Source organism: Hemitrygon akajei, chromosome 22 (genome assembly GCF_048418815.1).
Source record: "Hemitrygon akajei chromosome 22, sHemAka1.3, whole genome shotgun sequence".
Lineage (NCBI taxonomy): Eukaryota > Metazoa > Chordata > Chondrichthyes > Myliobatiformes > Dasyatidae > Hemitrygon > Hemitrygon akajei.
The window spans coordinates 55,973,116-55,990,906 of record NC_133145.1 but is presented as its reverse complement, the minus strand read 5'-3'; the positions used below and the strand labels follow the sequence as shown (position 1 = coordinate 55,990,906).

Genomic DNA, 17,791 nt, shown 5'->3' with positions numbered 1-17,791 from the left:
AAGATAGAGCAATTTCTGAAATGGTAACTAGAAAATTAGCATATAATTCAGACAAAATAAATCTTGCAGGATATGTTTAAAAAATCTGACCTACTGCGGAATTCTTGTACTTTCTTGTTTTTATTTGAGATTTTCAGAATTTACAATTCTTGTTTTAATTCTTGCATGGTTATAGTGATTAAAGTTGATGGAACTAAATGGGATTTCTTTTTCAGTCCTTAAATCTTCTGCAGTTTTAGTACTTTATTCAATGGGCAAAGGTATTAGTTTGTTCATTAAGGTATGAAACTGATAGCAGTGTGGGACAATGAAAGTAATGAGTAAATAGTATGGCAATTTATGAGAATAAGTGGCTTCACTTGAAAAAATTATTATGGCAACTTAAAAAATATATAACTCTGGATGATTCTTGACAGATAATTTCTGTAAAGATTTTTTCCTGAATGAAGGGTGGATTAACTTTGACAATATACAACATCTTTGAAAATTTGCTTTTATTGTGTTTATGCTCTCTGCCGGTAAAAGGGCAACTATAATGTACTGGATAAATGTGATCCCAATCTGCATAAATCAAGTAATTTACTTTCAAGGATTGATTCAATAAAGGGAAATATTTTGACACCTGTAAAACAGAATCCTTCCAACCATGGCACCAATGAATTTGCAGGCCAGGCGGCATCTACAGTCGCCGTTTCGGGCCAAGACCCTTTGTCAGGACTAATGGAAAAAAGAGATAGTAAGAGATTTGAAAATGGGAGGGGAGGGGGAGACCCGAAATAATAGGAGAAGACACCCCACTCATATCATTTCCGGTCTCCCCCTCCCACTTTCAAATCTCTTACTATCTCTTTTTTCCGCTAGTCCTGACGAAGGGTCTCGGCCTGAAACGTCGACTGTACTCCCTATCAATGCTGCCTGGCCTGCTGGTTTCCACCAGCATTTTGTGTGTGTTGCTTGAATTTCCAGCATCTGCAGATTTCCTCGTGTTTGCACCAATGAATTTGTCCTGTTTGAAGATCTGTGCATATTGTCAAGAGTCAGTCTAAGCCGGGATTCTCAATAATTTTTTTTTAATGCCATGGACCAATACCATTAAGCAAGGGGCCCATGGACCCCAGGTTGGGAACCACTGGTCTAAGCTCTTGAAGGAAAGAAGTTGCAAATATGTTCAACTTCATCCAGTCACGTTCGTCACTTATTCTGTGTACCTGACATGAAGTGAAAAATTCTACTGTATTGGAGTACGCAATAACCATGCCAACCGAGACAACGTCTGAAAGTAAGGCAAGAATAATCTCTTAATATTATCAACTTTCTTGTTCAGCTGTGCTTATTTCAGTCAAATAAGGGGGACCCAATTTACTATAAACCCTAAAAGTAACATCACTGTATTACATTGACATTAATGTTAAACACAGAGAAGTACACGTTAAAAATATCTACCTATCGCACTGGCAGGAGAGGGAAGAGGGTAGTTCTTCTCTTCTTCCATGAACTGCAATGCCACGGTACAGAAATTACTTTCATACTGAATGACAAGATGACTGAATGCCACAACCAATTCCTGCCAATTAAAACACAAAATAAGCTAATCATGAAATAACTTCAGCACTCTGACCTTGTGTTTATTGCATTTGCCTAAGAAATAAGTGACCATAACAACTCTTAAGGCAGGCATCAAGGAGCATCATTCCAAATTACACACTATCAACACAGTAAATCATGCAAGCAAAATTAAAAACAATTTGCAACCTTTACCAGTTGGCATCAGGATCACAATTAAATGAGACAAACTCCTAAAGGAGCAGTAAAGAAGCCCAGTAACAAAATACACATTTTATAAAGAGAAACAACATTTAAAAGCGTCAAAAGGGGAAAATTAGAAGTCTATGGAGTTCAATGACCTTCATAAATCTAAGACTTTAGCATGAAGATATTGAGTCCTGATGTAGGATCTCGACTCAAAATGTTGACACCTTTTCCCACTACAGATGCTGATTGACCCGAGTTAATTCAACATTCTACTTTTCATTTAAATCAAATCTCCTTGTGTTTAGGACTCTTCAAGTGAAGCCTTTTCAAATAACAGTCCAGATCTTCTCCAAACAGACTTTAAACTTTGTAAAACTTATGTGAGAGAGCTTCTAAAGCATTCTTTACTAGCTTACTCCAAAACAAAAGAAACCGCACCAGTCCACAACTTTTAATCCTTACAAGGAAAGATCTAACAGGTAATCTGATTAATCAAACTGACACTCCTTTAATGAAGAAATATCAAGTTGAACTTTTGAGATCCTTTGAATGTGCATTTGAGTTTTAAGATTTGACAACTTACAACCTAATCATGTATGTTTCAGTTTATCCATAATCTCATTTTGGGTTAAGACAACACTTTCCTCATAGCTTGCCCTAAAGACGCAACTTTCAAGGACATTTTTAAAGCAATTAAAAACCATGCAAAAACAGAGAGAAAATACAAAAAGAACATTTGTGTCCAATTGAACAGTGTTTTTCCTAATCATATCAAAGCTAGTAGCAATAGTTCTGATAAAGATTGTCATCCTCAAAAGTTAACCCAGCTTCTTTCTCCACAGATGCTGCCTGATTTGCTGTTTGTTTTTGTTTAATAATCTTTCATGTTTTTATTATTGTGCTAAATCAGTGTAAAATAAGCAAATATATCCTTAACATCATAAAGAAGCAAAGATCACATCTTATAATAAAAAATATACAAAAACCAAAGGAACTTGTATGCTCAGGATTGGATTCCTGGAACGTGGGTCTCGGTGTGCCACTGTTAACTTACAGTTCCATACAGGAAAAAATATATGAAATTTTATTTATTTATTGTTTGTATTTGCACACTTTTTGTCTTCTTTTTTACACTGGTTGCTTGTTGGCCTTTGAGCATAGTTTTTCATTGATTTAATTGTATTTCTCTGTTCAACCGCGAATGCCTGCAAGTAAAGGAATCTCAGGGTGATCAGGGTTGTATACTTTGATTCCTGCTCTATTGGTCTCAAGGCTCAATCAAATAGAAACAACACAGTGTAATTGTTGTATTGTATGCAACCAATGGCAGAACCCTTCTGAGCAAATGCCATGAGTTAATATTCTTGAGATCAAAGTGTTACAAGCTTCTGAAGTGGTCAACAGGAGATATCTGCTGAGAAATAATTTAGCCAATAACTCAGAAACAGTGAGATAACTCAAAAGGCTTAAAACACCCACCTTCCTAACGACAGGACTGCCATCATTTATTAACTGAGCTAACATCATAGCTACATTGTGATCAATAGTTGTGGAATGGTCAGTTCTCTCCGCTGAGTTGCCCACAAATGTGCCCAAGGCAAAGACAGCAGAACATCGCACCTGGAAAATAGTTAATGAAAGCTCTGAGAAATAAAAAAATGTAAGAGCTTGCCATCTTAGAATTACCCTTTAATACCACAGGATTTCATATTGATTGTTTCAATGAATCGTAGAGCCATACAGCAGGGAAACAGGCCCTTTAGTCTAAATGATTCATGCACAGCGTGCTGCCCAGCAAGATAGTCCCACCAGCCCGTGTTTAATCCATAGCTCTTTAAACCCGTTATCCATGTATATATCCAGATAGCTTTTAAATGTTGCTAATTTGCTTGTAGCCACTATTTCTGGCAGCTCATTCCAAATATGCACCATCCTTTGCATGAAGAAGCTGCCCCTGACTTTAAATCGTTCACCTCTAATTTTTAGTCAGAGTGGTGAATCTGTGGAATTCATTGCCAAAGGCAGCTGTGGAGACCAAGTTAATGGGTGTATTTAAGGCAGGGGTTGAAAGATTCTTGATTAGCCATGGCAGAAAGGGATACAGGGAGAAGATAGGAGATTGGGGCTGAGACGGAAAATGGATCAGGGTTGAGGAAATAGTGGATCAGAGTCAATGGGCCAAATGGCCTAATTCTGCTCCTATATCTTATGGTCAAAACCCATGCCCTTCTGTTTCAGTACACTCTCCCTGAGAAAAAGACTATGTGCTTTCACCTGGTCTGACCCTTCATGAACCTATTTACCAAACATTTACCAGAGCATTTCTCAATCTCCATCATTCCAGGCAATAAAGTCCTAGTCTAGGCAATCTCTCATTATTAGGCCCCGCAAGTCCAGGCATCATCCTGGTCGTTTTTTTTCTCGTTTAATAGCATCTTTCCTATAATAGGATGACTAAAACTGTACATGATGCTCCTAATGTGTCTTGGTGGGCTATATACTGGAAGTTTTCATTTTTCCAAATCATTTGAACAATTTGTAAATATTTAATGATGTTGTGAGAAAAAATATATAGAAACATCGTAACGCAAACACGAGGAAATCTGCAGATGCTGGAAGTTCAAGCAACACACACAAAATGCTGGTGGAACGCAGCAGGCCAGGCAGCAGCTATGATAGAAGTTGCCTGGCCAGCTGCATTCCAGCAGCATTTTGTGTGTGTTGCCAGAAACATTATAAGTCTAGACAACAAATGTAAGTGTTGTATATACACTAGATTCACAATAGTTAAAAAGGTTTCAGCAAGAATACTCAAGTTGTATTGTTGTACATATACGGTAGTATTAGACTGTCACCTCAGAAATAACAGCAATTCTCACAGTAGCCAAATGCAAAACTAAACATTCCATCAGTACCAGGAAAATGCTACAATGTCAGTAAGTACCAATTGGAACACCATTTGCCACTATTGTCTGGTCAGGTAGGTGAACAAAATTAAGGATTGTGGATACCTTTGACAATATATCTCAAGAACATAATTTTAAAAGTTTACAACTATAGCAGAAAACAAGTTTAAACAAATGCACTCAAGAAACCAGAGAAATGTCAATAAACAAGTAGACTATTAATTTATTTGAAACAAGAATTTCATTCCAAAATATAAATCCAAATTTTAATCACTGATTCACAAGGGGTTTCTTAGGACGAGTTCAAATTAATGGGTAGTATGGTCGTGTAGTGGTTAGTGTAACACTATTACAGTGCTAGCTGTAATATCGGAGTTTGATTCCGACTGCTGCCTCTAAGGAGTTTGTATGTTCTAGACCGCATGAGATTTCTCGCATATTCCCAACACGTTTGGTTAGGGTCAGTGAGTTGTAGGCATGCTATATTGGCACTGGAAGCGCAACAACACTTGCAGCTTGCCCAGAACTATCCTCGCTGATTTGATTTGAAGCAAAGGATGCTTTTTACTGTATGATTCAATGTACATGTGACAAATACAGCTCATCTTTATCAAATCCTTACTTCTGCAAGAAATTTTAATGGACTTTGGAAAGTTTTCTGGTCAAAGTGACCAATTGTGAAGAAGCATTTCACCATTTTTAATATCCTCCAGTGGAATATCTTTACATATTTATGGTTCAGAAAGGTTCAAATTGAGTTCTCATGTGAGCACGTACAAACAATTTAAATCTCATTTTCCAAAAGTCGTAAGGTTGGTGAAATCTGTCTGAGATGAGCTTGATTCATTGTATGTATTGCTATGTGTATTAATTTTAACCCAGAAATGTAAACAAAGAATTTAGATTGAGATACCATTTTTTTGTGCAAACTTGGGACTTCTCAACTTATTCCTACAGTGAATGAAGTATCTTTGTACCTGCTTTTGTGACAAGGAAGCAGCACATCGAAACATACAGTGAAATGCGTCGTTTACATCAAATCGAATCAGCGAGGATTGTGCTGAGCCACACTTCCAGCACCAGCATAGCATCCCCACAAATTACTAACCCTCACCTGTACGTTTTTGGAATGTGGAAGGAAACCAGAGCACCAGAAGAAACTAACACGGTCACATAGAGAGTGCAGACGCTCCTTACAGACAGCGGTGGGAAGCAAACCCCAATATTACAGCCTGTGCTGTAAAGCATTGCGCTAACTGCTGTGCTGCCATTCCAACTAAGTAAATTGTCCCCAGTGTGACAGTAAGTGGTAGAATCTGGAGAAAGTCGGCTGGAATGTGGAAAGAATAAAACCTTCCCCCTCCTTCTTGCTCTGACTTGTCATCTTTTTTTCCAGTCCTGATGAAGGGTCTCAGCCCAAAACGTAAACTGTTTATTCTTTTCCACAGATGTTATCTGGCCTGCTGAGCTCCTCCAGCAATTTGTGTTTGCTGCTTGGATTTCCAACATCTGCAGATTTTCTTGTGTTTGGGAATAAAACCTGGACTTAATGTAGGATTAGTGTAACGTGGACTCAAGTGAGCCAGTTGGGCCCATTTCCACACTATACTTTTCTGTGAGAGGACAAATGGATTTCGAGTCTCTTTGAAAAGACTACTTCATTGCACTGCAGTGTCTGAGAGGCAAATACGCTCACAACTGGCATTTACATTCCAAAGGAATATCAGATTTATGAGCGAATTCCTCGAATGACAGACCTTTAAAGTAAGAGCACTGGAGCCAGCCCTGCTCACTACAGACGAGATAGGTAAAGGTGACTGCAGCATTGTGTATTCAAACTAGAACAATATAGCTTCCCTTTACACAGTAGGGGCTGCCAGAAACAGATGAGGTAGGAATAACAGAAGGATGTAAAACACACCTAACTAAGGGACAGTCATTTTATAACTTTAAAGTGTCATCGGTTGTTAACTTGTACTTTCTATTGACTTTTTAACCTATTGACTTTTGACTCTACTGTGAATGGCACATCTGTAAGGAATTCAAACATACAAAATTTACCAAATGGTCAATATCTGTAACTTGTAAGCCAATTCTGTCTAACAATAGCATTTTTCTGTTCAGACTTCAGAACAGTGTGGTGGCGACAGGGGCCATCTTGTTCTCCATGTGCACGCGTAAAATAAAGCGTGGTTGAGTCATAAGAGTGCAGGTGTTCCAGGTCCAGTTATTTTATTTTATTATCAGCGATGACAGGGTTTACAGAGAATAGTGTGGAAAACAAAAACCGCCCAGTGAGTGGTAGTTCTGTGGACAACAATGCCTTGTGAATGAGAGAGGTGAGGGGAGAATGGCCAGACTGGTTCAAGCTGACAGGAAGGTGACAGTAACTGAAAGAGCTACATGTTACAGCAGTGGTGTGCAGAAGAGCATCTCCAAATGCACAACACATTGAACCTTGAAGAGGGTGGGCTACAGCAACAGAAGACTACATCAGCTTCCACTCCTGTACCTAATAAAGTGGCCATCAAATGAATATCACTGCTGCTTGTGGGGATATGCTGCATAAACAAACTGCATTATTTCTCTACATTACTGAAGTAATTACTCTGAAAGTATTTCACTGCCTGAAATCCTGAGGTCATAGAAGACTCTATAGAGTTGCCATGTTTTCCTTTCTTTGTTGTTCCACAGCTTGAGCATCCCAAGGGATGAAAGGGAAAGCATCCTTCAGTCAGACATCCATTGCTAATCAGCAGTGATTCCTGTTAGGCAGCACATCTAATCACATGAGATTGCTTTGGCAGTGATCCTATCAGCTGATAACAACATTCACTGGACTTACAAACAGAACAGCCACTTGGGCAACATGTCACAGGATGGCTACTACCTGTGTACCCACCATAATTAAGCAGTAAAACAAAACGAGCAAGAAAAAAATTGCATTATGCCAGTCCAAACTGCTGCTATGTTAAGCATTTGCTACCATAGTCATACATTTTTAGTCTAGAAAACTAACTTATACAATGTTTGGCAGAAAATATCCTGAAGTACACGATAGTTTAAAGCCCACCTTGTTACACTCTGTCAAAAGACAAAACTCATGGAATATTTTATGGGATCACATTACATGATGAACTATAATTCATTGTACAAGTACAACTGGGGTGGCATGGTGGCATAGCCGTTAGCGTAATGCTATTATAGTGTCAGTGACATTTACATACCAATATAGTCTCAGTCAAAGATGGAAGCAGGCCCTTTGGCCCATCTAGTCTGTACCATACTGCTATTCTGTCAAGTCACATCAACCTGCACCTAGACCGTAGCCCTATATAGCTCCATGTACTTTTCCAAACTTCTCTTCAGGCATCATAGCTGTGTAGCAGTTAACACGGCACCATTACAGTTCAGGGCATTACAGAGTTCAATTCCAGCACTGTTGTGTAAGGAGCCTGTGTACGTCCTTACTGTAGAATGTGTGGTTTTCCTCAGATTCTCTGGTTTCCTCCCACAGTGTATAGGTGTACTTTGTAGCTTAACTGTCATTGTAAATTAGGTTAGGATTAACTGGGGTTGTGGGGGTGCTGGGGTGGCATGGATCGAAGGGCTGGAAGTGCCGACTCCACACTGGATGGGTGGGCAGATGGACAGATAGATACAGTAGATAGACAGATAAATAAATGTTGCAATCAAACTTGCATCTGCACTTCCGCTGGCAGCTTATTCCACACTCACAACACCTTGAGGGAAGAAGCTCCTCTTAAATATTTCACCTTTCTCACTTAATTACACTTAATCTATGACCTCTCATTCTAGTCTCACCCAACCTCATTTACCCTGTCTACACCCCTCATAATTTTGTATCCTTGAAACAAATCTCCCCTCATTCTCCTATGCTCTCACTTAACTTATTTTCTGATTTTGGCATTGCGATTTAACTCAGTGGAAATAGCAAACAGGTTTAGGGTCATTTACCTCAGGTATTGGATCTGAGAGAAGACTGTACAATTTCTCATGTGCAATGTCCCTTACACCACACCAGCGAGCAGCATCAAAGTTCTGCCAGATACGACCCAAACAAATGGCAACCCACTGTCGCAGTAAAGGATGAGGATCACTCAACTGCTCCAGGCAGATAGCAATCAGATTACCCTGTAAACAGGCTTCCTGCAAAAGAGAAAATGGAACAGTGTTTAAACCACTAGAAACCTGGTATATCATTAGTTTCACAATTTGCATAACTGATCTGGAATTCTGTATGTTCAGGTAAAAACAGCAATGTCCAGCTTCAGAACTGCCACTGCAAAGACCATCAGAAATAAATGCATTGGACCTGGGCTGTGAGAGCCAACTTTTTACAAAGAACCTGTGTTCTTTGCATTCATCTACTTTGGATGGCTTAATAAAAATATTAAATAACTTTATTTTATACCATTAAGTAAAATGCTCATGAAAAAAATCAGAATATTCACACCTTTTCAACACTCTTTAAAGATGTGGTGTTTGTGCATAAAATGTCTTTATCATTTCCTGTCAGACTCACTTTATGTACAGACACTCATGTGACTAGCATCACTTTATGAACATACAATCAATCTGTGTTTAAGCTATCCTATGTATCTATATTTATTGTGTTTTTATTATGGTGTTTATCTTTATTGTGTGTTTTAAAATGTTGCATCAAATCTGAAGTAACAATTATTTCATTCTCCTTACACTTGTGTATAGGAAATGACATTAAACAATCTAAAATCTTGAATCTTAGTCAAAAACCAAATTGGGGGCACTAAATGAGGAAATTTTCGAATTTCTATAAACTGCTCTGCAGTAGTTAACAGAATGTGGGAGTCATTCTGTTGAAAGGACCAAAAATAAAATAAAATGTTTGTCCTGGGTATTTGCAGGAAACAAATCTAATTTAGAATTAGATTAGGTAAGAGTGCCCATCTCTATCTTTTAACATAAAATTAATCTGGGGTAATAAGAACTAGAATGATAATAAAATCTAAAGGAGGCATGATTAGTAATGCCGTCAATAACCAATAACTCATATTGAGAAACTGGGGAGGTGCATCTACTAAACTGGAAATGGAAAGTACGAACTCCAGCTTCAGCAACACACGTGGTCAAGTGGGCTCACAGGACCACATGGCAAACTCCTGCTTCTACTGATTAGCAAGATGCTGTGGTAGGAAGAGAAGTAATCAAGCCTCAGTAAGCATACTGCAAAATCATGAAATAAAGGCACGTGAAAATGCAGGGAGAATGAGATGCAGATTCATCTACGTTACCTGGAGTACTGTCATTTTGTTTCACTGGATTTAAGGTGAAACAGACCAATGTGCAGATGCTCATATTCATGTAAAGAGTGATTCTTATGAATGCTGGGAGTGTTTTTACTAAGATAAAATTCCAATGGATAAACCTTAGAGAGTAAAATGAACGGAACAGTTTCAGGAACAGTGCTACTCGAAAGTAGCGAGTTAACACAAATTCTCTCTTGATATTCATAAAGAGAAGTATATACTTTGTTCAAAAATGGGCAGGATAAAAGAGCAAGTGTACTGAATATTAATATGGAGGCTGCATCATGCTGTAAATAGATCCAAGGAAGAGGTGGCAAACAAAACAATTTATTTTTAAAATGGATTTTTACTGGGCAAATTTTACTTGCAAGCTTTTTGGAGAAATGATCAAGAATTTCATAAAGCTTATAAATTGCCTTGGGAAAGCATAAAAATACTCCTGGAGATTGAAATAGAAAAATCACTAATTGGAAAGAAAAATACATTTGGTTAACATTTATCATAATGGTCTACAGCTATTGTGGTATATGTTTTGTAAATATAAGGGTAACTTTTTATATGTGGCTTAATTAGTCACATATTGGCCTTAGTCAAAAGGTTATGACCACTTCAGAGATTCACAGCATAATTCTAAATTGGCAGACTGGTGCATCGCTAATGGAGTGTTGAACTGCTAGAGAGCCAACATTTGGAAAAAAAATGTTTAACTGCACTGCCCAAGTACTCCCTATTCTCCGGATGAAAAACGGTTTATTGTCTTAAGCCCAAACCAAGTTCCTTTGACTTCTGCCATGGAAGAGAATGCACACAGCTACCAACAATCACTTGCTTCGGTAAGATGAGTCCCAGCCTTACACACCATGAACCTAAACTGTCTGAGCTTTGAAACATGGCAATGGTTCAAGAACGAGCAGAGAAGATATCCTTGATAATCTTGCAAATATTTCTCTTTCAACGAGTAACATTAAAATAGATTATCACTGCTTTAAGTGGGAACTTGATATGCAGCAATGCACTGCCACGTTTCCTGATGATAACAGTGACAAATCATCAAAAATATTTCACTGGCTGTAAAGAGTTTAAGGATACCTCAAGGTCATGAAAGCATAAAATAAACACATCGGTTTTTATTAAATTTAGCTATAACTTACCTGTCCTGTATTATAGCTGTTGACAATTACAGCTAAAATAAAAGCTGCCATTGTTCTGTGTTCAGCCTAAACAAACAGAAACTTAAATCAGCACAACCACATAGACAAGTAATTGTGATATTCACTATTTGCAAAATATAAAATAAAGTAAGAACTAGGAGGAATTAGTCCTCTAATCTGTTCCATCCTTCAAAATGACCACCAATTCTCTGTGTCAAGCTGCAACCCAGTAATAAGAAGTTGAAGACACTCCCTGAAACTAAAACCACATTTTCGCTGTTTTCATGTTTTTGCACATTTTTGCTTACCATTCTAGAATCAGAATCAAGCTTAATATCATTGGCATATGTCATGAAATTTGTTGGTATGTGGCAGCAGTACATTGCAATACATAGTAATAAAACCATAAATTACAATAAGTATATAGTAAAAAATAAGTAGAGCAAAGAGATGGGAAAATACTGAGGACGTGTTTATGGGTTCATTTTCTATTTAGAAATCTGACGGCAGAGGGGAAGAAGCTGGACCTGAAATGTTGAGTGTGTGTCTTCAGGCTCCCGGACTTCCTGCTTAATGGTAGCAATGAGACAAGGACGTGTCCAAGGTGGTGGGGGTCCTTCCGGTTGAATGCTGCTTTTTTGAAGCATCACCTCTTAAAGGTTTCCTGGAGGCTACTGCCCATAATAGAGCTGGCTGAGTTTACAACTTTCTGCAGCTTTTTCCATTACCAGAGATGCAGTCAATTAGAATGCTCTCCAATGTATCAGTGTCTTTGATGACATACTAATTCTCCTCAAACTTCTAATGAAATGTAGCTGCTACCATGCCTTCTTTATAATTCTAAACTCTAGTGGGCAGAATTACACAAAGCTACACGAGCTTACACAATTCTGTCAGAAGAAATGTGGTAGCACATCAATCTGTCCATTGTTCTGACTTTACTCTGCATTGCAGGTCTTGCAGTCCATAATGTAGAATCAGAAGAAGATGATATGAATGTGAGAAAAAAACCAATTAAAATAAAATAGGAACTTGATGGTCAGCATGAAGGCAAAAGGCATTTTTCTGTGTTCATGGCTCTAAAATAAATTTGTTAAGAACTTTGGACCAACCTGAAACTGAAAAGATGAATACAAAGTCAAATTTCCAATTATTGTTGCTACATTTCAGTTATGTATGTATGTATTTATCTATGTATTTCTCATTGCTGCCATCAGGAAGATGGTACTGGAGCCTTTGGACTAACACCACCAGATTCAGGAACAGTCATTAACAGTCATCAGGCTCTTGAACCAAATGGGCTAACTTCACACAACTTCACTTGCCCCATCATTGAAATGTTCCCACAAGCAATGGTCTCAATTTCAAGGACTCTTCATCTCATGTTCTTAATATATATTGCTTAATTATTTATTATTATTATTTCTTTCTTTTTGTATTTACACAGTTTGTTGTCTTTTGTACACTGGTTGAACACCCAGTTAGTGTGTTCTTTCATTGATTCTATTATGGTTACTCTTCTATAATGGATTAATTGGGTATGCCCGCAAGAAAATAAATCTCAGGGTTGTATATGGTGACAAATATGTACTTCAATAATAAATTTACTTTTAATTAACTTTTAACCTTAAATGTGTTTTTTGATGATTAACTTATAGAGCAATCACCATTTCCTTGCCCTGCACAACAGAGGTAAAACTTGTTTGAGAGGCTTCACTTGCTGTAAAGCAGCAACTATCGTTTCTTGTTTTAAAGATAGCACTGGCATAGAGTAATGAGAAAGGAACTCACCGGCATGTATGGGTCTGCCAGAACAGACAGGAAGTATTTGTGGCCATTATCTTTCACTAGATCAGCCTGGCAAGACTGAGAGAAAAAAGAAAACAGCAGTCGATAAAGAAACGAAACAATTCTAGAGGAAATTTGCCTGTCAATGAAATTGCAACAATAAAGTTATCAGGTTCTTATTAGTAGCCGTCAGGCTGATTAACACATCCACTCATTAATACACCCCACGGCCATTACATATACAGCACCTAGTATCATTTTACATACATAATATTTACTTGTAACTTGTGCTTTATAGGATTACTTTTATATTTATATTTATTGTGTGCTTTTTTTTAGCTTGTGTTTTTTAATGCTGCTTTAGATCCAGAGCAGTAATCATTTTGTTCTCCTTAAGAATGGCAATAAACAAACTTGATTTCCTCTCCTCTGGAATGGGTATACAACATGTAGACTATTTAATAGTCTTTTACCCAGGTTAACAGCCTATGCCAGGATGACTACTTCAAATTAGCCAAATTTTCATGCTACAATCAATAATAATGCAACTTTAAAGACATAAGACACTGCCTATATAATGACCTGTGTAACTAATGGCCAAGAGATAGAAAGGTGAAGTACAATTTTGTTTCTTATAGTTAAATGAATTGAGAATAATGTTTATCTGGACAGTCACTCCAGACTAATTGAACAATTAATCAGTTCCTTCCTCAGGATTTTAAAATCATTTGCTAACAGCTATTGAGCACTGAGTCATAAAAGTTCACGCTAGTCAAAATAGGCACAATAAATAACTCATTTAAAATCATTTAAGAGATATGCAAGAGACTGCAGATGCTGGGATCTGTAGCCAGAGGGTGGTGAATCTGTGGAAAGCATTGTGGCAGCCAGGTCATTGGGTATATCTATAGGTTCTGGATTAGTAAGGGTGTCCAAGGTATAGGGTTAGAAGGCAAGAGAATAGGGTGGGGGGGGGGGGGAATTAATCAGCGATGACTAAACAGTGGAGCACATTCGACGGGCTGAATTGCCTAATACTTTTCCTATGTCTTATGGAATCTGAAGCAAATCATGTACCTTGCTAAGGGTCTATACATCTTTCAAATCCTTGACCTTATTTAACAAAAAGCAGCCCAAAGTTAAGACATGGAGGGGTAATTGCAACGTAATAATCTACATCATTGCGCATAAAACAATAAAAACCAGGAGCCACAAACATGACAGTGCAGTGGACAATCCTTAAGAGTGGATTTATCTTTCACTTCATATTTGTAAGTATACTAACTTGGTTACAACATACATCAAAGAGCAACACTGATTTACTTCATTACAATAATAGAATTATCATAATAGCATAATAGAAGCAGCAATAAATCAGACTCTCCTTTGAGTTTTCTCTGCTGTTCAATAAGATCATAGACAACCCTCCACCTCAAATTCACCCTCATATTTGATGGCTACAGCCTCCAATATTCAGGGTGGTGGATGAGGTGTTAGTCAAATGCACTGCTTTATATTGTATAATACTGAGCTCTTTTTGAGTGGCTTCAGGGGCATTCATTCAACCAAATGCAGAGTATTCCATCATGCCAGCAAACCAGTGCCTTGCAGATGGGGGGAAAGGTCTTGCGATGTCAGGAGAGTCACTCACCAATGGATACCCAGCTCAATGGACATGTGGTCCCTTTGTCACAACAAAGACTGCTTTCAGTTGAATTTCTGGTTTATGGAGACTCACCCTCCCCTCCCATAATGATGGTGAGGTACCTGTCAACTATTATGCCATTATATGTCAAGGCTATTTGAATGTTGTTGTGGAAAATATACACACGATATAGTTGGTAGCATATTGACATGGATTGGCTAACGAACAACAAATCGACTGTATATATAAATAAACACAAGAGATTCTGCAGATGTTGGTAATCCAGAGCAACACAGACAAAATGCTGGAGGAACTCAGTGGGTCTATGGAAAGGAATAAAGAGTTGATGTTTTGGGTTGAGAACCTTCATTGGGACCTTGATGAAATTTCATTGAGACCCCAACCCCCCCCCCCCCCCCCCCCCATTCTTCTGAACACAAAAATAATTGAAATTGTTCTTTTTTTAAAGCAGGAGGAATATAACTGAACAATACAATCTAAATGATTAAATAATGCAGAAGGATCTGGTTAATGATTCACAAAGGTTAATATGCAGAGGCTGCAAATAATTAGAATAGCTAACAGAATGGTATCATTTGTTGCTTGGGAGTTCAAATTCGAAGTTGGGAGATTATTCTTCAGTTAAATAGGGCATTGGTGAGGCCACAGCATATAGTACTGGTATCCTTATTGGGGAAAGAATATTAATCATTTGGAAGTTGTTTATTACACCACTTCTTGGAATGTCTACTAGGTAAATACTCAGTGGACTAGGATTGTATCTGCTGGCGTCCAGGTTAACATCAGGTGATCTTTCTAAAATAAAAGATCCTGAAGGATCTTAACATGACAGAGGATGTTTCTACAAAACGAACACTTAACTTCTTGACTAAAGCCACAAGAGATTCAACATCCTTTGTGGATTCTAAGCAGGCTGATTATTTTGCAAAAGTCACCTCTGGTTTTGTGAATGCATTTTTGCCTCAGTGTGCTGTCCCAGTTCCATGAGATGTAGTTCATTTGCTGTTAGGATCCTGATTTTTAAAAACAGATCAAAACTGACAGGAACAAGAACCAAGATTTAAAAGTTTGGCTTTCAAGTGAATCCCCATGATTAACTAGTGCTGAGGTAAGATAGCTTACGAAACATTTACATGCATCTAAAAAACTTAAGACCATAAGATATAGGAGCTGATATTAGCTATTTGGCTAATCCAACTTTCCTCTCAGCCCCAATTTCCTCCCTTCTCCCCACATCCCTTCATGCCCTGACCAATGAAGAATCTATCAACCTCTGCCTTAAATACAGAAGTCTCCATTCTAAAGGAATATCTCTCTGTTCTGAGGCTGTCCTCTGCACTCAAGAGTCTCCCACTATAGGAAACATTCTCTCCACACCCACTCTATCAATGCCTTTCAACATTCAATAGCTATAGAGGACTGCATTTGAAATACAAAATCTCAAAGGTGAAAATGGAATCATGCTGAATTCTAAAGACCGTCTTTGGAGTCCCTGATGGCAATCATTATTTGGACATCCTTCAAGTCTCATTCAATACAGTTGACCCATCGATTCTGTTCTGCACATTGCAATAACCATGCATTGTAGTGGAGCATCTCTGAATACACAACATGTTGAACCTCTATATGGATGGGCTACAGCAGCAGAAGACAGGACGTACCTAATAATGTGGCCACTGAGTGTAAATGCATGGAAAAGGTGGATTTATATTTATATTTATATGTGCCATTGGATTGCAAAGAAACCACCGTTTGTTATGACTGTTTGGGGAACACAGCAGCATATTTGTTGACTGAATCACATGGAGTTCAATCAGTACAACGTTTAAAAAGTTAGAGGAAGAAAAGACAAAAGTGATTTGGGAAAGCTTAATATGGCACCATTATTAATTCCCTAAACATCTGTTAGAGCAAGACTAATTTAGTAGAAGTGCTATAAGCCATGTATCAGAGAACTATTATTTAAGACTTCTTTTTGTTCCACATAGTTTTGCTGTAACATCTGCACAAGTTAGAGATTGTAGCTCCAAATTAATAACTGGAAACCCGGTTATATATCAAATTTTTGGCTTTTCATGACAGGACAGGAATTATATTTTTTCTATCAAGCCATTCCATTCTCAAATTGGTGGCTATAAAATTCCTCATTTGTAAATTAAGTGGCAAGTACAACATTAAAGGTCACTGTGACAATCTGCATAAATTCTGATGACTGCAACGAATATATTGAACTTTCTTTGCTTACCCTTGCCATGCAGAGTAATTATATTAAAAATAAACATGCAAATGTCATAGTCTGGTACCCAGAACTGATTTTTAAGCAACAAATTTTCTTCCATGTTTATGATTCACAGGATCTCCAACTGCACAAAGCTGGCAATCTTTAGATTTACATGTATGGTCACGAGCATTTACTGACTTATACCCAAATGAACAGAGCGGCTGCATTATTTTACTGAACCATACATTTTACTTGCTCCACTATATAACTTATACCGACAGTTCAGATGAGAAGTTAATGACAACTTGACTTTTAACTTTGCACTCTACACTGACTACGAATAGAAATACGCCAACAATTCAGCATAAATTTCCAACGATAACTAAATAATATAAATATTGTCTGAAAATGTTTGTTTTTGCTTTATCATCTTTGTTTGTGTACAGATTTTTACTGATTCTATTTTCTCTCTCTGAGTGTCCACAAGAAAATGAATCTCACTGGAGTATGTAGTGAAATGTATTAACTTTGATGATAAATTTACTTTGAACTTTGATACCATGTCACAGAAGTTCATACATGAGATAATTATATAAAATAAATCCTAGAAACAAAACAATTCAAGTGTCAGAACAATCTGTTAATTCTGACAAAATAAATCTTGTTATCAGAATGTTCATGAAATTATTTTGGTTGATTTAAAGTATTTTAAACATCAACTCTACATTGTTGCTGTCCCTTTCCACACCAGGCGCATCAGGTGACAACCTTGTTGTTTCTTTAGCATTTTGTCTGTTTTTAACGAGGGCAAGTTGCTAGCTCAACATTCAACCCAGCACAGATGGAAAGAGTGCCAAGAGCCGGCCGAATTCAAACCCATGAGCACTTGCCTCGAAGTCTGGTGTGGATGCCACTATACCACTAGCCAGCTAACTCTACACTGATCGCAAAATAAAATTCAAGTGGCAATGCAAAATGTGGTTAAGGGGCTCAAAAGG

General features: G+C 37.7%; 1 protein-coding gene across 1 annotated transcript in view; it reads right to left on the bottom strand.

The window, feature by feature from the left end:
- The window catches only part of rptor (regulatory associated protein of MTOR, complex 1), a 483,948-nt gene that overhangs the window by 186,107 nt on the left and 280,050 nt on the right, over positions 1-17,791 (bottom strand). Inside the window, exons 14-18 of the mRNA XM_073026287.1 lie at positions 12,910-12,984; positions 11,119-11,184; positions 8,637-8,828; positions 3,232-3,372; positions 1,444-1,564 (exon numbers count right to left, since the gene is read on the bottom strand). Coding sequence (XP_072882388.1) covers positions 1,444-1,564; positions 3,232-3,372; positions 8,637-8,828; positions 11,119-11,184; positions 12,910-12,984 — 595 coding nt within the window. The remainder of the gene's footprint in view (positions 1-1,443; positions 1,565-3,231; positions 3,373-8,636; positions 8,829-11,118; positions 11,185-12,909; positions 12,985-17,791) is intronic.